We start from the raw sequence: 24,410 nt of genomic DNA, 5'->3' as shown, positions 1-24,410 counted from the left end.
TGAGGCCGCCATCCATCCGAGACTCCAGTGCCCAGGACGCGGTCATCACACAGACGTCCGTATTCCGGCTACACAGGGCGTCCATCCAGCTGCCTCATACGGACACATTCCCTGCGAGTATTCGCTGCCTCTACAACACAATCGTATTTGATCCTGTTAATATCAAGATCAACACATTCATCTGACTGCAGTATGATAGGATTTCTGCTGTGTAGTAATCGCAGCACAGAGAGCTATGTACTGTGTGCACAGAGGTATCTATCATGTATGACATTGCTGCAGAGTTATGACTTGGTGACAGATTGCAAATGTCAGAAACTTCTTACTGCTGTCCATGTTTCTGCTGTATCATTTATTCTCTACAATCTGCATTAGAAACATAATTTATTATACATATAATGATAGAAAAGGATCCAGAACCAAGATCTCATCTCATCCGTCTTCCTGATTGAGCCCAGCCGCTAATATCTCCCCATATCCTGCAGGAACAACAACCTGTAAGAGGCGGCAGCTGCACTGACAGCACAGAGGCCACTTCTCCCCGGGGAGACTTCTTCTTACAATCAGATTGGTGATCGGAGCTCTCTGCACTTCCGCAGTGATTTCATCTTATAGTATATTAACACTTTTCTTTCCAGACTACTAAAGTCCTCTGATCTTTTATGGACTTACTATTTTCATCGTTGTTATTATACAGATGGAGATTGATGTTCAGATCTGAGTCTTATTGTTTGTTTTCTCAATGTGTCACCGAGATCCCCTATATTCGTTATACATCGCTACATCTGGTATTAGAGGATGTTATCTAGAGATTGTATTGGGATATTTCTCCTCTTAACAAGGGATTCATTGTTCTACTCTTCATTCTTGGAGCTTCTACATGTGGATATATTGCCCGAGAGCCGCCCGTCCTGACACTGGATAAAGGGGAGGAGGACAAGTGAAAGAGCAGAAGAACGAGCAGTAACGGAGCAGGAATCTATAGAAAAGGAATAAAGCTCCTGTGAGGGTGTGATGACCGATAACCTAACTGCATGTCTGACCTATGGGATCCGGACAACAGTGTAATTTTCTGAGGAATCTGCAATACATGATCGTACATGTCCTGTCACACACTTCCTCCCTGTAGCTGTACAATTGATCTGTACATGAATTACTGGATTAAACTACTGGGGAGATGATCGGGGGGATATGGTGGGTCAAAGCAGAATTGGTCTTCCCTGAAATATCGCATGTAGGATGCGTCCCTGGCTAGTATATCGTATAAAAGGAGGTCAGACACACGGGGCACATCACAGCTTTTGGCTGATTCACTCTATATATCTATGAAAGGAAACCGAAGCATCCCTGACCCCGGGTCTTGTATTATAGAAAGCGGAGACTGCTCAACTAAAATCTCCAGACTCCTGTATGGGATGTAAACGACCAATATAAGTCGGTCATAGAACCTCGTGTTATATGGGGACAAAGAACAGAAAAGCCATCAGCCACTGAGCGGGAACTTCAAACTCATGGACAAAAAGTCACGTGACCTGTGTAAGCTGCGCCCGCTGCGTCTTATTGGTGTTTCCACACGTCTGCTCTCCATTGGCGGCTTCAGATCCATCCAATGATAAGGTAGGAGGTCGGGGCAGCGGCGGATAAAAGGGAGACAGAAACGGCATTATTGGAGATTGATTTTGGATAAGATTACAGCGATGTCTGGACGCGGCAAACAAGGAGGCAAAGTCCGTGCTAAGGCAAAGACCCGCTCATCCCGGGCAGGACTCCAGTTCCCAGTCGGCCGTGTGCACAGGCTTCTCCGCAAGGGCAATTATGCCGAGAGAGTCGGCGCCGGCGCTCCGGTCTATCTGGCCGCTGTGCTGGAGTATCTGACTGCTGAGATCCTGGAATTGGCCGGCAATGCCGCCCGGGACAACAAGAAGACCCGCATCATCCCCCGTCACCTGCAGCTGGCGGTGCGCAATGACGAGGAGCTCAACAGGCTGCTGGGTGGGGTGACCATTGCCCAGGGAGGCGTCCTGCCCAACATCCAGGCCGTGCTGCTGCCCAAGAAGACCGAGAGCAGCAAGGCGAGCAAGAGCAAGTGAGCGCCGCTCCTCCACATCTGTCCGAACAACCAAAGGCTCTTCTAAGAGCCACCACATCCTCCTCATCAGAGCCGGCACCGCTGATAGCAGGCGATGGTCCACACTATATAGAGAGAACAACACGATCTATTCTATGTTCTACTGTATGATTTACTATAGATCAGAAATGTAAAGCATTAAATAGGTTGATCCTGCTATATTTCGTAGCGCAGATACTAATTTTAGTCACCCGGCTAATAGAGTTAAACGGTGGAGAAAACACTTGTATCTGGTATTGGTTGGCGCCTGCTGAGATGTCTGTAATTGGTGGTTTTGAGTTTCCCGCGCAATCTTTCTTTGTGCGTCGGATTATTACCCGCCCCTCTGCTTGTAGCGGAGATCGCAATCTGAGCAATGCGGTCTGAGCACAGCTCTACCCCTCTGAGAATACAGCGCAGAGCAGCTTTCCCCGAACACGGTAATGGTTCTTATCGAAAAGAGGATGGTTCTCCACTAATCATTTATGTGAGGTCATGAACCTTCAGCGGCCTCCATATACACTGAGCCTGATACAAGCCCCGTCCTCAATCACAGGATCTTATGTTTCCATTCTGTAAGCAGCACTCGGAACATCACTACTGATGGGAGCAGTTGCGTATCTTGTATTAAAGAAAGCTGATACTGCTTCCATAACTCGGGATATCTACAGATTGCTGTAAGGAACGCAATCAGCCCGTCAAATACTATACATCACTCCAACCACAACAAACTCATCCCTTCAGTGCAAGTATCCTCAGTTATCAATGAGTGAACATTTTTAACTCATGAACAGCGTATAAAGCTTGTACTGGCATTCACACAAGCACAGGGATTATTATTCCACAGGAGATTGTAGCCTCTCACTTAGAAGATGTGGTGGCTCTGAAAAGAGCCTTTGGGTTGTCAGGATGGAGCAGAGAACACAATTAACCTCCGAAGCCGTAGAGAGTGCGGCCCTGGCGCTTGAGCGCGTACACCACGTCCATAGCGGTGACGGTCTTCCTCTTGGCGTGCTCGGTGTAGGTGACGGCATCACGGATCACGTTCTCCAGGAAGACTTTCAAGACACCGCGAGTCTCTTCATAGATGAGGCCGGAGATGCGCTTGACGCCTCCTCTGCGAGCGAGACGGCGGATGGCAGGCTTGGTGATGCCCTGGATGTTATCACGGAGCACCTTCCTGTGCCGCTTGGCACCGCCCTTCCCGAGACCTTTCCCTCCTTTACCGCGACCAGACATCTTCCAAATAGTCAGCAGGAAACTATGACTAACCCGCACGGACTCTTCTTTTATATAGCGTCTGGGTGGACCGGAGAGATGACGCGTTTCCAGGGCGGGTCTTACAGAATCGACATTAGCTCCTCCTTCCTCTGCTGATTGGCTGAACACAGAACTGTTGGGGAGTTTGAATTTCCCGCTCATTGTGCAGTTTCCGCAGCTTCTAATTATATATGTTTTACCTGTGATGAGAAATGTTTCAAAAACAGTCTGTAAATAAAAGGGCAGACACGACACCAGCTGCAAGTGATCTACACTTCATATAGAAGCTTCAGATCACTGCTGAATATACCTGTAACGGCACTGACAGTGATTAACCCCCACTTCCATCATACCAGCATATTCGTAACATGCTATTCACTAATGTCCAGGAAGGGTCATTTCCGCACCTTACTACTCCCCTCATCATCCCGTGCATTCTGTACAATCTACATGTGACATTCTGGCTGCTCCCGTCGACTAATCTATAGGATCCTGACTGAGCTCTGACATTTCTAAGATGGGCTTGTCACTTCTGATAGAATTGCTCTTGGGGTGCGGTGATTTGAGGAGGATTGTGGCAGCCAGGATTATTGCCTCTTCTAAGGACAGTGCAGGGAGGAAGCCGCGGTCAGCAGCACTGCTCCGATACTGACACCAGCTCATAAGCCGGGAATCCCCTCAGTTTGGCTTACAGAGGGTCTCTTCCTGCAAACGATAATGGCACGACAGTACTGATATCAATTGGGAACAGAATTATAAAACTTAATATTTTGCCACCACTGGGATTTTCCGCTCATCAGAAATGACAATATTTACTTTCTCCTAATAACACTTGTGTTGTAATTGTCAGAGATCATAAAACTCAGATATCACTTGTTTCTTCATATGAAGATTTGCATTTAGAGAACATTTGTTATTTTCATGTAGAAGATAATGACAACAGCTCAGGTCAAATAAAAAAGGAACCGTATAAATAACAAAATCACTGAGCAGCTGATTGATTCTCATTCCAGTGGTCCCATATCCAATGGAGAATACACTGTGATCTGGAAGGTGACTACATGAATGTGCTCAGTGGAGTTTATCTATAGACCGGACAATTCTCTTCACAGCAGAAGTAGTAACACAATTACATTGTAGAAGCTGCGGAAACTCCAAGGAGCGGGAAATTCAAACTCCCTAACGTCCTGTGTTCAGCCAATCAGCAGAGGAAGGGGAGGAGCTAATGTTAGTAGTTACCGAATAGGAAGTTCCCGCTCAGGGGCTGAAGGCTTTTTCTGTCCTTCTGTATCACGTAGTTTCAGGACTGTCGGATATCAGGAAATTTGCTTGTGTTGAGCGATCAATGGTCTCTTGGTTCCATACAGGAATTTCTATCATTTTCCAGGATCCAGGGAACAGTATCCGCTTTCTATAAACACAAAGTGCAGAACTGATTCTAACAATGGTGACTCCATCACACCAGCAATATGCCGGGAATATAAAGAAACGAGATACTGCAGTTTACAGAGAACTTTGAAAGAAGGAGGCGGGGATTTTATAAAATGTAGGTTAATATTATCTAGATAAACCTACTACAGAGCTGCAGAGGATATTAGTCTCTTAATCCTGATGCGTTTTCAGGATCAGACCCGTGCGGCTGATAGGAGTCAGCGAGTGTTCACAGGAGATAGCGCTGGATAATGGACGTCCTATAATGATCGCATCATATACACCAAGAAATCTGCGCATTTTTTCTAGATTTCTTCACAACACTGTCCAGACTCCTAATAGATTATATAAAGATATTATTCAATAATCAGGGCAGAGAAGCAGATGTGAGGGATTAGCTCGTTATTATGGAGGATTTGGTGGCTCTGAAAAGAGCCTTTGTGTTATAGTCAGACGTGCAGGACGGATCTAAGCTCTCTCCCCACGGATCCGGCGGGCCAGCTGGATGTCTTTGGGCATGATGGTGACCCTCTTAGCGTGGATCGCGCACAGATTTGTGTCCTCAAACAGCCCCACCAGATAAGCCTCGCTGGCCTCCTGCAGGGCCATGACGGCCGAGCTCTGGAAGCGGAGATCGGTCTTGAAGTCCTGGGCGATCTCTCTCACCAGGCGCTGGAAGGGAAGCTTACGGATCAGCAGCTCGGTGGACTTCTGGTAACGGCGGATCTCACGGAGAGCGACTGTCCCTGGACGGTAGCGGTGAGGCTTCTTCACTCCGCCAGTGGCGGGAGCGCTTTTCCTGGCGGCCTTAGTGGCCAGCTGCTTGCGGGGAGCTTTCCCTCCGGTGGATTTACGAGCTGTCTGCTTAGTTCTGGCCATAGCTCTGTATAGAGGAGAACAGAAGTGATGAGAGGAGCGGAGAGCGGGATATTTATACTCCTCTGCTCCTGTTAGCGCGTCATGTGAACACGCTCCCTACAACTCGATTGGCTAGTTCATAAATTAACATGGGCCGCCAAAACACGTGTGATGTCTGCGGCCAATCATTATTCACGAAATCAACCCAACACCCAGTAATCCCGCCCTCATAAAGAGGGGCAGGGTCTCTGTTCACACTCTTTTCTGGCTGCGGATACTGGCACAGGGTCACACCATATCTACATGCGGCTTCAACAGCAAGAGCCGCCGTCGTCACTGTTCTATGTCACCAGTACACGGAGCTGTACAGGGTCTACTCTATCATCAGTCAAATCACTGGTTCTCCAATTCTCACATCGAAGTAATAACCGCACACTAATCCTTTCACTAATAAAGACGCAGGTTACAAGTGGTGATTGATTAGGATGATGTAGATTTCTGTAGGACATCGGCCCCTTCCCTCCATTGATTACACTGATCGGTCACCTGCACTGGTGTGATCGGGACACAGCGCAGCTCTATGCGGAGATGTGGGGAAAAGCTTATTCATTATAACACTGGAGCCGCTCCCTGTACACACTATAATCTAGAAGAGGAAGGATATACGGGAACTGATCATACAGCTCTGCCGGGGACAAGGTGGTGGCACTGATCATACAGCTCTGCCGGGGACAAGATGATGGCACTGATCATACAGCTCTGCCGGGGACAAGGTGGTGGCACTGATCATACAGCTCTGCCGGGGACAAGGTGGTGGCACTGATCATACAGCTCTGCCGGGGACAAGATGATGGCACTGATCATACAGCTCTGCCAGGGACAAGGTGGTGGCTCTGATCATACAGCTCTGAAGGGGACAAGGTGGTGGCACTGATCATACAGCTCTGAAGGGGACAAGGTGATGGCACTGATCATACAGCTCTGTCGGGGACAAGGTGGTGGCACTGATCATACAGCTCTGTCGGGGACAAGGTGGTGGCACTGATCATACAGCTCTGCAGGGGACAAGGTGGTGGCACTGATCATACAGCTCTGTCGGGGACAAGGTGGTGGCACTGATCATACAGCTCTGCAGGGGACAAGGTGGTGGCACTGATTATACAGCTCTGCAGGGGACAAGGTGGTGGCTCTGAAAAGAGCCTTTGTGGTGTAATAACAGGGCGGTTTTGGATTATTTCTTAGCTGCGGGCTTCTTGGCTTTAGCTGCCTTCTTAGCAGGACTCTTGGCAGCTTTGGGTTTAGCAGCTTTCTTAGCCGGACTCTTCGTCACCTTCTTGGGCTTTGGAGCGGCCTTTGGCTTCTTGGCCGCCTTCTTGGCAGCTGTTGCGGGCTTCTTGGCCTTTTTCGGGCTCTTCTTGGCCGCGGTCGGAGCCTTCTTGGGCTTCTTCGGAGACTTGGCGGCTTTCTTGGCTGCAGCGGGTTTCTTGGGCTTGGCCGCAGCTGCTGACTTCTTCTTGGCCGCTTTGTCCTTAGTCTCCTGCTGCTTCTTGTTCAGCTTGAAGGACCCGGAGGCGCCGCTGCCCTTCACCTGGAGGAGGGCGCCCTTGGTGACCAGAGACTTGACGGCCAGCTTCAGGCGGCTGTTGTTCTTCTCTACATCGTATCCTCCGGCAGACAGAGCCTTCTTCAGGGCGACCAGAGACACCCCACTGCGCTCCTTAGAGGCGGACACGGCTTTCACGATCAGATCGGAGACGCCGGGACCGGAGGGTTTCTTGCTTTTCTTGGCGCCCCCGGCGGCGGATTTCTTCGGCTGCTTCTTGGATTTGGCGGCCGGTTCTGCGGAAGGTTGAGCGGCGGCTGGTGCGGTCTCTGCCATCTTGTGCTGCGGAACTAGAACACAAATATCTCCTGATAGGAAAACGCTGAGACCGGAGCTGGAGGCGCCTGTTATATGTACAGGCTTACTGCGCACTGATTGGCTGCTGAGCTGCATCGTCCTGAGCATCTATTGGCTGACACTGAGCACAGGCCGCGCCTCCTTCTAGCTGATCCCGAGTGGAGCTCCGCTCTCCCCTTGTGCTTCCCTGCCCGGGATAAAAGCCCTTTACCGGCTAACACCGGACAGCAGAGCGCGCTTTCTCTGTCGCTTCCTCTTCTCCATCATCTCCACTGACCGTTTGTAGCCGTCACCAGCAGAGATGCCGGGAAAGAGCCGAGAGGAGGTCCCGGGATCATCGCCTTCGTCCTCCCGATCTGCGCATCACTGTGTATCCGCGAAGATAAAACTGCTGCGGGAGCTCGTTCCTCCTATTCCCGGCTCTTGTCACCATCACAGGGATCTTTCCTACAATATCCATCGTACAGGAAGCGGATTGTACGATGTGGGGACGACCTGGAGCTGCTGAGAGCCCAGAAGGGTAACACAGGCGATGGCCTCCGCTGACCGCCACCTCCCTGACCTGTAATATAAGTACACCCCGTATGTGCAGAGTATTGGGGGTGAATACGTATCCACATCAGTAGATTATCCACATAGGGGGATGATTGCAATCACCTGTGTAATATCGTGTCTGACCCTGTGTGTAGCTGTGACGCTGCAGCAGGTAATGGAGGGAAGAGCTCTGATAAGGCGCCAGCTTCACAATGCGACTCATCCCCCAACCAAACACATAAACATCTCCGGTGAGATAACTGTGACCATGCATACCAGGAAAGGGGGTGAGGGGGTCATACATACCCGGATTGGGGGATAATGAGGCTATGCATACCAGGATTAGGGAATGAGGGGGCCACACATACCAAGATTAGGGGATAAGGAGGGCACGCATACCAGGATTGGAAGATGAGGGGGGCCACGCATACCTGGATTGGGGGATGAGGGGGGCATCCATACCAGGAATGGGGGATGAGGAGGCCATGCATACTCGAGTCAATACGTTTTCCCATTTTTTTGTGGTAAAATTAGGGGCCTCGGCTTATACTCTGGTTGGCTTTTATAAAATATACAGTATTTTAAAATCAGTGAGTACGTGGTGCCCATAATATTGCAGGACTGTGGGGTGCATTATACTATATGGGGGCTGCATTTTACCCTATAGGGTGTGTAATATACTGTATGGAGGGCTAGGGGGAGTGCATTATATTCTATGGACCATGGGAAGTTCATTGTACTATATGGAGGATTATGGGGGGCGCATTATATTATATGGAGGATTATGGAGGGCACATTATACTATATGGAAGGCTAGGTGGGGCCATTATAATATTTTGAGGCCTATGTGGGGGGCCATTATACTGTATGAAAGAAATTATATGGTGTGAAAGTTTGTGTGGGGTCCATCATACTGTTTGAAGGGCTGTGTAGGGGCTATTATACTGTATGTAAGCCCATTATGCTGTATGGAGGGCTGTGTAGGGGTCACAATTGGGGGATCATACTGTGTTGGGGTCACCAAACTTTGCCTTGGGATTTGAGGTGGGGTACAATAGCTTCATTATACTGTGCATGTGGAGGCATTCTCCTTGTGGGTGTCATACTGTGTTTGGGGGACACTTTTATGGGGTGTCATACTTTATGGGGGCAATGAAAGAGGAATCTAGGACTTCAGCAGGAGGAAAATTACTAAGTAAAGGCTGGAAAGTTGTGAGATCTGCTCTTCTGTGACACAGATAAATATATAAAAAGGAGACCCCGGAATATCTGATCTGGGGAGCAAGTGGTTGAGTTAAAAGCCACTGAACACAGGACAACTCGCTCAAAAATTACTGAAAGGATCAGAGCTGTGAAGGAACTCATTCATAGTTTTCACTATCAGTCTAGAAAGGCTTAATCAGCTCTACTAGCGCCACCTGCCATTTACCCTGTGAATAGACGTAGACAGGAGAGGACACAGGAGCAGCCACAGCTCTGATGTAGATGGTGTGGTGGCTCTTAGAAGAGCCTTTGGGGTGATGGTGATGGCGGAGCAGCAGACGGAGCAGATCACTTGGCGCTGGTGTACTTGGTGACGGCCTTGGTGCCCTCAGACACGGCGTGCTTGGCCAGCTCTCCGGGCAGCAGCAGGCGCATGACGGTCTGGATCTCCCGGGAGGTGATGGTGGAGAGCTTGTTGTAGTGAGCAGGGGCGAACTGGCCCCCCCTTTTGGAAGACCCTCGGTGGGCCCAGGGTCCCGATGGCCACTCCCCCAAGCACTTCCGATATGATTAGTGATGGACCCTCTGCAGCGGCAGAGCAGGGAGAGCGATCTCCCTGCTCTGCCTACTGCTGCAGTGCCCCTCTGCCTCCTCTTCGCAGAGCGACACTGCTGGTGCGTGAAAAGGAGGTCAGTCTCAGGCTTTCTGTGCGCACTGTGGAGGACGGACCGGCGTCGCCCCAGGCAGCGGCAGCAGAATGTATGGGCTCCTACCAGGTATATATTATTGGAGGCAGGAGAATGTATGGGCTCCTGGCAGGTATATATTACTGGAGGCAGAAGAATGTATAGGCTCCTGTCAGGTATATATTATTGGAGGCAGGAGAATGTATAGGCTCTATTAATATGGCTGTGGTGAAATACAACTCAGCAAAAAAAATCTGTGGACTGGCTCCGTACCGTCCCTGGCCACATTCACCTGTCCATGTGTTTGTGGTTAGGCGGTCCTTCCCAGTAAGTTCACTGGGGAGGGCACGGGTAATGTTGTGGCACCCGTGCTTGTGGAGAAGACACCGGGACAAATAGTGGCGGCTGGGAACCAAATATGGATAGTATGGAGTATGGATACTCGGTCGCCGCCACCATAAGATTGTGGACAGCTTCCCCCTCCATGAGCCTAAAAGGCCACATTTCAAGTGCAAGCAGCTGTCAAAAATTTGGCAGTATATTATTGCGGCCTGTGGGTGGGTGGTTGGCTGGCTGCATATTTGCGCTTCCATTCCAAGGAATGGGTTAGGGACAACTGAACGCTGCACTGGGACAAGGACGTGGACGGTGATTGTTGCAAGTCTGCAGCGACAGGTGCATGGCGGGAGGCATCTTTGCATGAGCCAAGGATCACTTATGATGGGCACACTTTTAGGCAGTGACCTGGAAGTCAGAGATGCTTCCAGGGGTCTTCCCCATGCTGTTCCCATGTCTTTTCGGCACTGTATGCATGTTTCTGATGATGTGTCACACACCAGATGGCCAGATAAGGTTGTAAAATGACATTTCCCAGTGAATGCATTTGTCTTGGTTGAAAGCAATGCAAAAGTGCAAAAACGCATCAAAAACGCTACGTGTGAACATAGCCCAAGGTGTGGAGAAATATTTTTGGTTTTGGTTATTTATTTTGCCATATTCACAAGTTATTACCCTGGAAAGGATGTTCCTTGACATATTTCCCAGGAAAATCCATTTTGGATTCGTTTTTGTATGTTTTATTGTGAGTCCGTAAAAGTGGCGTAATACCTCTGACAACATTGCAGACAGCAGTGACCCGGGAGTCAGAAATGCTTCCAGGGGTCTTCCCCATGCTGTTACCATATCATTTGAGCACTGTTCCCATCGATTTGGGTAATTTTTAGGCCCTCTGCAGACTGCTGGGGAGAGCCGCCTGAAAAATGCTCGAGTTTCCCATAGACTTACATTGGGCTCGTTGCTCAGGTCGAGCACCCGAGTATTCCAATTTGCTCGACCCGAGCAACGAGTACCTGAGCATTTTAGTGCTCGCTCATCACTATTCGCGACCGACCCATCACTACAGTCAAGGTTCCTCAGCCGGGTGATGTCGGTCGACAGAAAGGGAACAGGTTTCGGTGGCACGGTTCTCAGACGTGTGCACTAGTGACGTAGCAGAAGCTCCGGAGGTGTCAGATGGGAGATTCACGGTCAGGTCAGTGACCAGGAATGACACGCGAGACGAGACGCTACCTCTGACAGGGACATACGGTACCGGGAACGGATAGAGGGAAAGACAATAGTTAGACTGGGACCAGCAGACGCCAGAGCGACATTGCAAAAGTGGATAGAGAGTTACGGGGGAAACGGGCAGCAAGTTGTGATAGGAACAGAGTATTGCCAAAGATTTAAAAGACTACCCCTTGCCCACTATAGTTAATGACAATCTAACTCCCCTTCCCTCCAATAGATCATTTTAAACTACCAGCCCCTGAATTCTAGTGTATTCTGATTTATTCTGTTATGTGGTTTACGGCTGATTTTACTGTCAAATGTTGTAAACAAATTGTTACAATATAGTACATGTTTTACAGTTTATATTAGTTGTTAAATAAAAGAAATATACATTTGTTCCCCCTGTGTCTCCGCTGTTGCATACTGTTTACCTGCATTATACAAGTAGAGAAAGTTGTCCATCTCATGTGGTGAGATATTACTGTGATATTAATCCTGATATTTTTGGAAGCTGCAAAATATTATACTCCATTTAAAATGGACATGGTGCATGGTAAGGGACGGGAAAGTGGACGTGATGCTGATGGCGTACGCAGAGCCCAAGGCCGTGGGCAAGATGAAACTGTGCCTGCTGAGGGAGCACAACAAGCACACACATGTCAACCTAGCTTCCTGTCCCACTTTTTAGGGGGCTGCGGAGCACCACTCTTGAAGACAGAGCAGTGTGAAAAGGTTGTTGGTTGGATAGCAGATAATGCTTCAATCAGTTTGCCACTACCACCACCCTCTCTTCCACATGGTCCAGTCTCAGTAGCCGTGACTCTGGACCACATAATCCTCACCCTGATCCTCCTTCCTCCCACCATACCGAGTGTCCAGAGACAAGTGATCTCACACTTGGATACTCCGAACAGCTGCTCACATTTCCATTGATAGATTCTGGCCTCTCGCTTTGTCCACTTCAATCGGGGCAAGAGGAGAACGCATGTAGTGATGCCCAAAATTTTGAGCAGCCACGATCACACGAAGGCGACGGTGGGAAAGTGCAATTACTGTCGCAAAAGGTGGATGATGATGAGACACAATTGCCAGCAAGTCAGAAAGAGGCCCAGGGTGCGTACGTGGAAGACGAGGTGGTGGACGATGAAGTCACTGACCAAACCTGGCAAAATAACATGCATAGCAAGGAGAGCAGTGCAGAGAGGGAGAGAGGCGTATAACCACAACAAGCAGGAAGAAGCAGTGGGGTGGCCACAGACACAAGGCAGGCAACTGTTCCCCAAAACACCAATACGAGAGAAGTTGCCAGTCCAACTGTTAGTCTTCCAGAGTCTGGCTCTTTTTTAAAGACTGTCAAGATAACCCCAAAAAAGGCTATTTGCAACATCTGCCATGCCAGCATCAGCAGGAGCAGCAAAACTACCAGCCTGACCACCACCAGTATGCTCAGGCACATGACAGCAAAGCACCTGACTAGTTGGCCAGTGATGGTATATTTCACTGACGGCACACTGGGTTAATATAATGGAAGCCGGGACCTAGTCGGACCTTGGGACGGTACACATCCTCCCGACGCCGAGGATTGCGGGCCCCGGGTCAATCCGGATTGCCCCCACATTCTAAAGCTCCTGCACCTCATCCTCCTCTTCAGCCTCCATCTATAAAAAGGACCACATCAGCTGGAAGCTGAAAGTACTGTATCACTACCTCGGCCAAGCAGCAACAGGCTCTGCTGAAGCTTATCTGCTTAGGCGACAAACTGCACACTGCTGCAGAGTTGTTGAAAGCTGTAACAAAGCAGGCAGATCTTTGTCTCTCACCACTGAACATACAGCCAGGCATGGTCGTGGGTGACAATGGCCGGAACATGGTGGCGGCTCTGAGGATTGGCAACCTCACACACGTATAATACCTGGCCCATGTGCTTAACCTCGTGGTTCAGCGGTTTCTCAAAACCTACCCAGAGCGGCCTGAGCTTCTTTTGAAAGTATGCCATGTGTGCCCATTTCAGAAAGTCAGCTACAGCTTCTGCTGCCCTGACAGTGCTTCAGCAGCGTTTGCAGCTTCTAGCTGACCGACTAGTGTGTGATATCACCACACTTTGGAACTCAGCATATGTTAGGAAGGATTTGTGATCAGCAGAGGGCAGTTGCTGAGTACCAGCTTCAACAGGCAGTTGTAATTCAGGTCAGCCTAAGCACATTAGAGCTGATGAGTGGGCATGGATGTATGACATCTGTGCAGTCCTCCAAAACTTTGAGGACTCCACCAAGATGGTGAGCGGCGATGACGCCATAATTAGTGTCACCATCCCGCTTCTCTGTCTACTGAAACGCTCTCTGTTCACAATTAAAGAGGAGGCATTGCAGGCGGAGCACGATGAGATGGAGCAAGGAACTTTACAGGGTGATTCCACACATCCCAGTCTCACCTTATCTCAATGCAGATTGGGTGATAATGAGGAGGAAAAGGAGGAGAAGGAACAGGAACTGGTTTCCTGCGCTAAAGACGGTACTATCCACACCACATTCATACCGTCTGTTCAGCGTGGATGGACTGAAAAGGGGGAGGACAAGAAGGAGGACCAGGATGAGGATGAGAACATGGACAGTTGTCCTCTTTGTGGGGACAGGGAAGTCTTGGCTGTTGGCTGTCTGGCGCACATGGCTGACTTTATGTTCCGCTGCCTTTTCTGTGACCCTCGCATTGTACGTATTTCGAACAACAGTAATTACTGGTTGGTCACACTTCTAGATCCGTGCTACAAGGAGAACTTTCTATCTCTCCTTCCTGTGACTGAGAGGTCTAATAAAATGTTGCAGTACCAGAAGGCCCTTGTTGAAGAATTACTAAAAAAATCCCCTGCTGACAATGCTGGCGCCAGAGGTCACAGTTCCTTGGACAACCAAGGAGTGCAGGTGAGAGAAACAGAACTCCAATCCAGCAGAGGCAGGGGAACACTGTCAAAGGTGTGGGGCAGTTTTCTCAGACCCTCCCAGCGCCCAGGCCCTTATGAGCGGGGTAGTTTCACAAGGAGGGAAAAGTTTTGGAAGATGCTGAAGAAGTACCTTGCTGACCGTACCAGAGTCCTCCGTAATTCCTCTGTGTCTTACAACTATTGTGTATCCAAGCTGGACACGTGTCATGAACTGTCTCTCTACATCTTGGAGGTCCTGGCTTGCCCTACCACTAGCGTTTTGTCAGAGCGGGTTTTTAGTGCCGCCGGGGGCATTATAACTGATAGGAGCATCTAACTGTCAACTGAAAATACTGAAAATGCTGACAGGCTGACTCATCAAAATAAACAAGGGTTGGATTGGGCCAGACTTCTCGATACCTCTGGATGATAGCATCGTAACATAAACTCAAATCCAGTGGGTTTTTTTGAAGAGTCTATTCCCATGCACCCCTTCACACCCAGACATGGGTATTAGTGTTCAGCGAATTTGTTCGGCGAATGTTCGAAAGTTTCAAATTCGGCACGAATATGGCACATTCGGATTTGTGTTCGCAAAGGCGAGCAAATTTTCCTAAAATCGGAAAAGTTCGACGAATTTGCGCGGGATCGTGAATACAGGGCAACCACGGCGTTTTGAACAATTTTGTTAGCATAGTGCAAGTGTATGATGAGCGGTGACATGTGCCAGGTGATTGTGGGGGCTGTGGAGAGTTTAGAACAGGTCAGATCAGCGGCACACTGTTTTGTTTTTTTTCCTGTGGGCGGTAACTTTAACTGAGGAAAGCGCGGCCAGCCAATCATAACGCAAGAAGCATCTACACTGTCCAGACATAAGGGCTTCTGCAATTGGCTGCAGAAATCACATGTCCTCTCAATATAAAAAGCGGCCATGTTCCCTCAGCGCCATTATATCCATGTCACTGCTGGAGACAGACGCAGCTCAGTGTTCTCCTGTGTAATGAGAGATATGAGCTAGATAGATGGGCGCTTGTGTGGTAGTCAGATAGTGTAGATAATTCCTGGCCTGTGTACCTCTGCAACCGCTGGTGCAGCACATTTTTGATGTTCTTGTGCAAGTACTGAGATACTGACAGAAACAGAGGCCCCGTGCCATACAATAGTGCTGTGCACCGCTGGTATAGAGCTCCATGTCTCAGTATACCTTGAATCTTTTTTTGCACTTGCTAATGTGATCAAGCAAGCGCAGTGCATCTTTTCATTTAGTTGGGTTGAAATTGTGCTCTGCGCAGTCTGCAGAGCTTCTTATTGCAGAGCACAAAATCTGTTTTTTTTTTTTTTTTCTGTTGCTATTGTGATATTGAAAGCTGTGTGCACTAAAGTTGTTTTAGTATCAGATACTATTTTATGATGTGGGCCATCCCTATCTGTGTATTGGTGGTGTAAGATCAGTGTCCCAAAGTCATTTAACCCCTGAAAAACAACAGTTACTTATTAAAATCTGTGAAAACTGGCTATTTGCCCGCTTTGATGCCCACAACCCATTTGGGCCAGGCTGGAGTGATCTTAATTTTATGCGGGCCATCACTCTTTATGTAGTGGCTGTGTGAGCTCAGTGGCCCAAGTCATTTAACCCCTGAAAAACACTAGTAAATGGCTATTTGCCCGCTTTGATGCCCGTTCTGATACACAGAACCCATTTTGGCAAGGCTGGAGTGACCTGAATTTTATGCGGGCCATCACTAGATATGAAATGCTGATGTGAGATCAGTGGCCCAAAGTAATTTAATCCCTGAAAAACACAAATTACTTCTTCAAATCTGTGAAAAATGTCTATTTGCCGGTTCTGATGCCCAGAACTCATTTGGGCCAGTCTGGAGTGACCTGTTTTTGATGTGGGACATCACTATGTATATAGTGGTGGTGTGAGATCAGTGGCCCAAAATCATTTTACCCCTAAAACACACCAGTTACTTATTCAAATCTGTGAAAAGTGGCTATTTGCCCTCTTTGATGCCCGTTCTGATGCCCAAAACCCTTTTGGGCCAGCCTAGAGTGATCTGAATTTTATGCGCGCCATCAGAATGTATGTAATGGTGGTGTGTTATCAGTGGCCCAATGTAATTTAACCCATGGAAAACACAAGTTGCTTATTCAAATCTGTGAAAAGTGGCTAGTTGCCCACTTTGATGCCCGTTGTGATGCCCATAACCCATTTGTGCCAGACTGCAGTAACTTGAGTTAGATGTGGGGCATCCTAGTCCTTCGCCCAAAGTAATTTAACCTTTCCAATATCGCCCTTCATTGCCCACTTCGATGCTCATTTTTGTGCCAGTTTTATGACTTCTGTAGCCCCTTTTAAGAGTATTCACATAAGGGGACTTCGCTGCAATAAATTTTATTACTGTATTTTTTTGTTTTTGTAATTAATCCTGAAAAAAAAGAAACTGGACGAATAAGAAACCAACTTCAGCATCGTCTACAAATGAGCCATTTCTTAAAATCCACATTCTTCCACGCTACACGGTTTACAATCATGCCCAAAGACGTCCAGCTGGCTTTCCGGATCTGTGGAGAAAGATTAGATCTGTCCCGATCACTGCACAGAGTCCTACTTCAATAAGATCATTCTAACTACTGTATCTGGGTTCTACCAGCGATACTCAATCTGCGGTTACAGGATGGCGGGAGAGGGGGTTAATCCCTGTCAGTGCTTCTATTTCGCTCCATCTACACAGGCAGGAGGCTCCTCATTCACCCACGTAATATTCTATCCGGATTCCCTGTAGTGTCTGCGCCGATCCTATAACAGACTAAGACAAGCCACATATGATCTACCAGGAGTCTGATGTGGGGGAAGTCTCCACTTATGAAAATAAGTGTGAAGCGGGGATCAGCAGACACACGGCTACTAAGGAGTTAAATGGAGGAAATACTAGTTTTTCTCTGTCTAGTGGCCTTATGTGAACATGCATTTACATTTTGCATGCACATCAATTTACGTTTCAGTTCAGACTCCCAGGTTTTTTCTTTGTAGTTTAGTGTGCTTCAGTGCATATAAGAGTGTGGCCGCCCTTTGTCTGAGCTGAAAGGTTCATTCTGCCTCTCAGGTCCATGCTTCTACTAGGGTTCAGTCTCTCTGCCCTTATCCATATGTATGTCACTTGACAAATGGTAAGGTTTTAATATTAGAGTTAGGACTGTCGCATAAGGGTTGCCGTGACGTGCGGGATGGCTTTTACATTATTTTGATCAAAATTATGTTAACTAAATACCCTTTATTATTTATCATTATTTTTATGCACTTGAGATTTATCGATTTAATTCCAGTTATTTGGGTATTTTGCTTGTCTTTGGTTTTTCTCTGTCTAGTGTCCTTATGTGAACATGCATTTACATTTTGCATGCACATCAATTTACGTTTCAGTTCAGACTCCCAGGTTTTTTCTTTGTAGTTTAGTGTGCTTCAGTGCATATAAGGGTGTGGCCGCCCTTTGTCTGAGCTGAAAGGTTCATTCTGCCTCTCAGGTCCATGCTTCTACTAGGGTTCAGTCTCTCTGCCCTTATCCATATGTATGTCACTTGACAAATGGTAAGGTTTTAATATTAGAGTTAGGACTGTCGCATAAGGGTTGCCGTGACGTGCGGGATGGCTTTTACATTATTTTGATCAAAATTATGTTAACTAAATACCCTTTATTATTTATCATTATTTTTATGCACTTGAGATTTATCGATTTAATTCCAGTTATTTGGGTATTTTGCTTGTCTTTGGTTTTTCTCTGTCTAGTGGCCTTATGTGAACATGCATTTACATTTTGCATGCACATCAATTTACGTTTCAGTTCAGACTCCCAGGTTTTTTCTTTGTATGGGGTATTGGTCGGCGCTGGCTGAGGTCTCTCGTTCATTCTCTGATCACAGTTTTGAATTTCCCCTCAATCGTTGTTCTAAATCTGTCGGATTATTACCGGCCCCTCTGCTTGTAGTGGAGATCGCAATCTGAGCAATCCGGTCTGGGGGCAGCTGTACCCACTGGGAATACAGGGTCCTGCTCTCCGGATCCGCTTGTCACCCAAACACGGTGATCGCTCCCCTGATCGGCCGGTGGAGGATGAGCCGCCATCATTATTCTGGTGAGGGTATTAACCTTCAGAGGCCGCCGTCAACCCCAGTATTTAGTTCCCAGAACACGGGCATCAAATAGGCGTCTACATACAAGGTACACAGGGCGTCCATCCATCCATCTGCCTCATACATCGATATTCACTGTGAATATTCGCTGCCATCTGTAACCCACACGGATCTGATCCGGAAATATGTAGCAGAATCAACTCATTCATTTCACGGCAGGACCTGGATCTAATGCTCTGTGGTAAACGCATCACAATGGGTATGGACTGTGTGCACAGAGGTACATATGTACGACCACCCCTCCCCATACACCCGTGTGTAATATTTATGTTATAGATCAATGGGAAGAAACATCACCCGAAGTCAGTGGTGTCAGCTCCAGAGTGGAAAGACTGGGGGAGCAGACAAGACACCATCTCATCTGGTTGATGCGGCTTCAGTCTTTATACCCATTAACCCTCGCTGAACCCCGGGTCTTCTATCAGAATACTGCTCCCCTAATCCGGAAAACCTAGAGACCTAGTATCCAGAGGCAGTCTAGAGCAAGCGATCGTTACACAACACAGATCGTCCTATAGTCGCCAGTACTGACCACACACTGTATGAAAAAAATCAGCCTCAAAGCGGGAATTTCAAATCTTACAACCAACCAATCATCAAGTCACAGAACCAACCGCCATACACATCACATGACATTAACCGGAATCCCGGATCAGAGTTAACCCATTAGTGTTAGAATTACAGTCCATCGATCTAAACAACTGTTTACATTATCTAACACCTCAGTATGCGGAGCATGAACCCTGCACTGATGAGAACCAGACACCCGAGCTTCCTACCAGCAAGAATACAGAGCACATGAGAGATCAGTGCCCAGCCCAAGAAATTGTAGCCTCTCACTTAGAAGATGTGGTGGCTCTGAAAAGAGCCTTTGGGTTGTCAAGATGCTCCACCCTGGCAACACAAAGGCTCTTTTCAGAGCCACCCAAATCTAAGTGAGAGGCTAGTTTCCTGTTGTGCTGGGGGTGATTTGCGCTCTGCTGATTTCTCCTCTTGCTGGTAGATCGCTCTGGTATCAAGTTTCGTGCTCCACATACTGGGGAGTCGGAAACGTTAATAATTGCGCAGAGCTGTGGACTGTATGTCCTGATTAGCACCAGGCTCAGTGTATATGCAGAGTACGAGATCCTTTGTGCGGCTGCCTGTAATATTGGTAGCTGTTACAGCCTGGGACGTGTCTGTTATACACTCCTGACATGTACTGGTGTGTCTGCTCCGCAGTCTTTCACTTCTGGAGCTGACACCGCTGACTTTGGGTGATGTGATGTGTCTTCTTATGGATCTATAACATAAATATTACACACGGTGGATGCGGGGGAGTGGTGATACATATAGCTCTGTGCACACAGCTCATACCCTGCTGTGATGCGGTTATTACAGAACAGAAATCCAAGTCTTGCCATGAGATGAATGTGTTGATTCTGCTACATGATATTTTTTTCAGATCAGTGTAGGACGCAGGGGCAGCGAATATTCACTGCATGAGGCAGCTGGATAGATGGCCGCCCTGTGTACCCGGTATGTAGACTCCTATGTGATGACCGCGGATCTGTTTAGCCAATGACTAGGAACCAGATATAAGGGTTTCCTCCTCCGTTTAACTCCTTAGTGGCCGTGTGACTGCTGATCACACACATGCTTTACACAAGCGGCTCCTTCCCCCACTCCAGACCCGCAGCGCTCACATCAGGCTCCTGGTAGAACCTCAGAGACTTGTCTTAGTCTGTGGAGTGATCGGCGCCGACACCACAGGGAATCCGCAAAGAATACGTGGGTGAGTGAGGAGCCTCCTGCACGTGTAGATGGAGCGGAGAAGCATCAGATCACTGCTGAATATACAGATAACGGCATTGATTGGAATTAACCCCCTCTCCCCCCATCCCCTACATGAGGATTGTGTGGAGCTCAGAAAACCCAGGCAAAAATAATCGTCCAATTTATAGGTTTATTGGAATAAAAATGACTGGACTCCATGCTTAATCTTCCCCTATGCAAATATTTACCAATCATCCCTTCTATAATGTGCTGAATATACTAGATCACTGCCCAGCCAGGTAAAAGTAATCGCTGCACCATCACCACACCAGTAACATGTAGCAGGATCGACCTGTGCATTTAATGCTTCTACTCTATAGTAAACAATGTATCGTGTAGTTCTATCTGACGCTGCAGGCGATGGTTCTCTTATCCACCAGCGGTGCCGGCTCTGATGAGGAGGATGTGGTGGCTCTTAGAAGAGCCTTTGGTTGTTCGGACAGATGTGGAGGAGCGGCGCTCACTTGCTCTTGCTCGCCTTGCTGCTCTCGGTCTTCTTGGGCAGCAGCACGGCCTGGATGTTGGGCAGGACGCCTCCCTGGGCAATGGTCACCCCACCCAGCAGCCTGTTGAGCTCCTCGTCATTGCGCACCGCCAGCTGCAGGTGACGGGGGATGATGCGGGTCTTCTTGTTGTCCCGGCGGCATTGCCGGCCAATTCCAGGATCTCAGCAGTCAGATACTCCAGCACAGCGGCCAGATAGACCGGAGCGCCGGCGCCGACTCTCTCGGCATAATTGCCCTTGCGGAGAAGCCTGTGCACACCGCCGACTGGGAACTGGAGTCCTGCCCGGGATGAGCGGGTCTTTGCCTTAGCACGGACTTTGCCTCCTTGTTTGCCGCGTCCAGACATCGCTGTAATCTTCTCCAAATAGTCAAAAGCAGAGAAAGAAGTGAACTCTAGAATGTGACGCGCCCCTGGGCCTGTGTCGCGCTGCGGTGCGCACGCGGGAGCTTACCCGGAGCCGAATCCGTGGAGGGTTGTAATCTCGTGGCGGTGACCCGGTCCGTGCCCAGGGAGTCAAACTAGACGGCAGTCTATTAGTAGTAAATAGTTGATGACTACGCCACCCGTTGAGTGCAGCCAGGAAGCTGCTGCTGCAGGGCAGACCGCTGAGGCCGGTGGTAGGATTGTGCAGCGTGATAGTATAACCCCCAACGGGAGGGGTATGGCCTCAGGGCAGCCGACGTAGATGATGGGGGTAGCAGGAACCACTCAGAGACGGTACGGTGTAGTTCAGGGTCTTTACTGGTAACAACGACAGACCCTCCCGGAGTATTTGCTAGCAAACGGGGCCTGGTCAGTCTTTGAGCAGATGGGATCTCCCCTGGCCAGGCGTAGTTGTAAGCCTCCCAAACTGACTGTACTCTTCTGGCTACCTTGCTAGAAGCTGATGTAAGTAGCCCACGTCCCTGAGTGTACCGTGTGGTGCTCACCCGTATGGCCGGTGACTCGGGGCCTTCTAATGGCTTTCGCTCCACGATGGCGGTGCTGGTCCCACGCGTGTGACCGTGCCTTCGGGCTTCTGGGCCAGAGGACCTGAAATCCCCTGCCTGACGGATTCTGCTGCTGGGTAGAAGTTAGTCCCCACAGCCTCGGACTCCGGGTCCGGTAAAGAATCTTCTTAGTCAGGGCGAGCGCTGCAGCTGCCAGCCCCTGACTCCTTGGAACTCTCCTGTTTCCTATGCTGCTTCTTGTCTCTACTCCACTTGTCTGACTCACCCTGCCTCAGCCCCGGGTTTATACAGGGGAAGTCCTTCCCCTCCCAAGACTGGGCAGGAGGTGTGGCATGCACAGGATCCCTGACCAAAGGACCTCCCACCTGCTCTCAGACATAACATTACATTACTGTGGAAAACCAGACCCCTGGGGTGCCACAAATGCCCCTTCTGTCTCCTCAGTCGCTTTTTATCCGCTGCTGCCCCGACCTCCTACCTTATCAATGGATGGATCTGAAGCCGCCAATGGAGAGCAGACGTGTGGAAACACCAATAAGACACAGCGGGCGCAGCTTACACAGGTCACATGACTTTCTTACCCAGTAGGAGAGGAGCAGGCAGCATTGCTCATTTGCATGTGTGGCTATAAATACCGCTGTGCTGGAGGAGCAGGAACATTGTTCTCTCTCCTCGGAGTTGTGATCGCTGTGTACGCACCATGCCTGATCCCGCCAAGTCTGCGCCAGCGCCCAAGAAGGGCTCCAAGAAAGCCGTCACTAAGACTCAGAAAAAGGACGGCAAGAAACGTAGGAAGAGCAGGAAGGAGAGCTACGCTATCTACGTGTACAAGGTGCTGAAGCAGGTCCACCCCGACACCGGCATCTCCTCCAAGGCCATGGGCATCATGAACTCCTTCGTCAACGACATCTTCGAGCGCATCGCAGGGGAATCCTCCCGCCTGGCTCACTACAACAAGCGCTCCACCATCACCTCCCGGGAGATCCAGACCGCCGTGCGCCTGCTGCTGCCCGGAGAGCTGGCCAAGCACGCCGTGTCCGAGGGCACCAAGGCCGTCACCAAGTACACCAGCGCCAAGTGATCTGCTCCGTCTGCTGCTCGCCATCACCCCAAAGGCTCTTCTAAGAGCCACCACCCCGTCTCCATCAGAGCTGTGGCTGCTCCTGTGTCCTCTCCCGTCTCCATCAGAGCTGTGGCTGCTCCTGTGTCCTCTCCCGTCTACATCAGAGCTGTGGCTGCTCCTGTGTCCTCTCCCGTCTACATCAGAGCTGTGGCTGCTCCTGTGTTCTGTCTATTCACAGGATAAATGGCAGGTGGCGCTAGTAGAGCCGATTAACCCTTTCTAGACTGATGGTGAAACCTATGAATGAGTTCCTTCACAGCTCTGATCCTTTCAGTAATCTTATGAGCGAGTTGTCCTGTGTTCAGTGGCTTTTTACTCAACCACTTGCTCCCCAGATCTGATATTCCGGGGTCTCCTCCATCCGGTATAACCTGATTCGGTTAGTTCTTGTTTCTCCGAATAACATGAGATATTTGTGTAGAATTTATCTATAATTCCGGTCACTTCTTTTCACAGAGGAAGAAATTACATCATTACATTTAGAAGTTGTGGAAACTGCAATGAGCGGGAAATTCATAATCCGCAGAGGAAGAGGAGGAGCTAATGTTACCAATGGGTGAATTCCCGCTCAGTGCTTGATGGATTTTCTGTTCTTTGTCATCATATAACACGTGGTCCTATGTCGGGCCGATATCGGGAACACCTGCATGTGTGCAGCGATTATTCCTCGTTTACATCACATACAGGAGTCTGTAGAGTTTCGGGATTAGGGCAGCAGATCTTTTTCTTCAGTACATTGCATCACAATCACTATTGTGGAGGACTATATACTGATCGGGGATTTATCCTACAAGAAACATTTCTAGAAAGATCAATTCTACTTTCCCATGCAGATCTCATTATGTCTCCCCGATCATCTCCTCAGCAGTTTTCCAGTAATCCATTTACAGATCAATTCTACAGCTAAAGGCAGGAGGTTTGTGACAGGACTCGTACGATTGTGGATTGCAGATTGCTGAGAGTTCATTGCTCAGAACATTACACTCTGCTGTCAGGAGCCTATAGGTCAGGCATGCAGTATAGGTCAGGCATGCAGCATAGGTCAGGCATGCAGCATAGGTCAGGCATGCAGTATAGGTCAGGCATGCAGTTAGATCCTCAGTCATCACATCCTCCTCAGGAGATTCTTTCCTGCTCAGGTACTGATCGCTCTTCTGCTCTTCCTCTTGTCCTCTCCCTCTTTATCCACTGACACTGAACATGGGCCCCGTCTCCTCCCAACAGAGTGAAGCTCCGCACTCCAGTTGTGCTTCTCTGCCCGGATAATGTCTGTCGTACAGAAAGCGGATTGTACGATGTGGAGACGATCTGCAGCTGCTGAGAGCCCAGAAGGGTAACACAGGTAATGGCCTCCCTGACCTGTAATATAAGTAC

General features: G+C 48.9%; 4 protein-coding genes and 1 pseudogene across 4 annotated transcripts; 2 read left to right on the top strand and 3 right to left on the bottom strand.

Moving 5' to 3' along the window:
• The first annotated feature begins 1,674 nt into the window (after positions 1-1,674).
• Positions 1,675-2,199, top strand: LOC141161156 (histone H2A type 1-like). The gene has a single exon (XM_073645925.1). It carries the CDS (start codon positions 1,698-1,700, stop codon positions 2,088-2,090), a length of 393 nt encoding a protein of 130 aa, XP_073502026.1. The 5' UTR covers positions 1,675-1,697; the 3' UTR covers positions 2,091-2,199.
• A 3,067-nt stretch (positions 2,200-5,266) lies between these two features.
• On the bottom strand, positions 5,267-5,677 carry LOC141161395 (histone H3). Its single transcript, XM_073646205.1, has one exon. The coding sequence runs from the start codon at positions 5,675-5,677 to the stop codon at positions 5,267-5,269; it is 411 nt and encodes a 136-aa protein (XP_073502306.1).
• A 1,203-nt stretch (positions 5,678-6,880) lies between these two features.
• LOC141161155 (histone H1.01-like) lies at positions 6,881-7,580 on the bottom strand. Its single transcript, XM_073645924.1, has one exon. The coding sequence runs from the start codon at positions 7,533-7,535 to the stop codon at positions 6,888-6,890; it is 648 nt and encodes a 215-aa protein (XP_073502025.1). The 5' UTR covers positions 7,536-7,580; the 3' UTR covers positions 6,881-6,887.
• A 13,037-nt stretch (positions 7,581-20,617) lies between these two features.
• On the bottom strand, positions 20,618-21,308 carry LOC141161154 (histone H2A type 1-like; annotated as a pseudogene).
• Positions 21,309-22,573: 1,265 nt separating this feature from the next.
• Positions 22,574-23,018, top strand: LOC141161153 (histone H2B 1.1-like). The gene has a single exon (XM_073645923.1). The coding sequence runs from the start codon at positions 22,614-22,616 to the stop codon at positions 22,992-22,994; it is 381 nt and encodes a 126-aa protein (XP_073502024.1). The 5' UTR covers positions 22,574-22,613; the 3' UTR covers positions 22,995-23,018.
• Positions 23,019-24,410: the final 1,392 nt, after the last annotated feature.

Source organism: Phyllobates terribilis, unplaced genomic scaffold (assembly GCF_046119375.1).
Source record: "Phyllobates terribilis strain yellow unplaced genomic scaffold, ASM4611937v1 Scaffold_9__5_contigs__length_417890890, whole genome shotgun sequence".
In the NCBI taxonomy this organism is placed as follows: Eukaryota; Metazoa; Chordata; class Amphibia; order Anura; family Dendrobatidae; genus Phyllobates; species Phyllobates terribilis.
The sequence above is the reverse complement of the archived record's forward strand: the minus strand, read 5'-3'. Positions and strand labels throughout refer to the sequence as shown.

What these genes read in the sequence shown, in the direction of transcription:
- LOC141161156 (XM_073645925.1), top strand. Translation starts at nt 1,698, where the DNA reads ATGTCTGGACGCGGCAAACAAGGAGGCAAAGTCCGTGCTAAGGCAAAG.
- LOC141161395 (XM_073646205.1), bottom strand. Translation starts at nt 5,677, where the DNA reads ATGGCCAGAACTAAGCAGACAGCTCGTAAATCCACCGGAGGGAAAGCT.
- LOC141161155 (XM_073645924.1), bottom strand. Translation starts at nt 7,535, where the DNA reads ATGGCAGAGACCGCACCAGCCGCCGCTCAACCTTCCGCAGAACCGGCC.
- LOC141161153 (XM_073645923.1), top strand. Translation starts at nt 22,614, where the DNA reads ATGCCTGATCCCGCCAAGTCTGCGCCAGCGCCCAAGAAGGGCTCCAAG.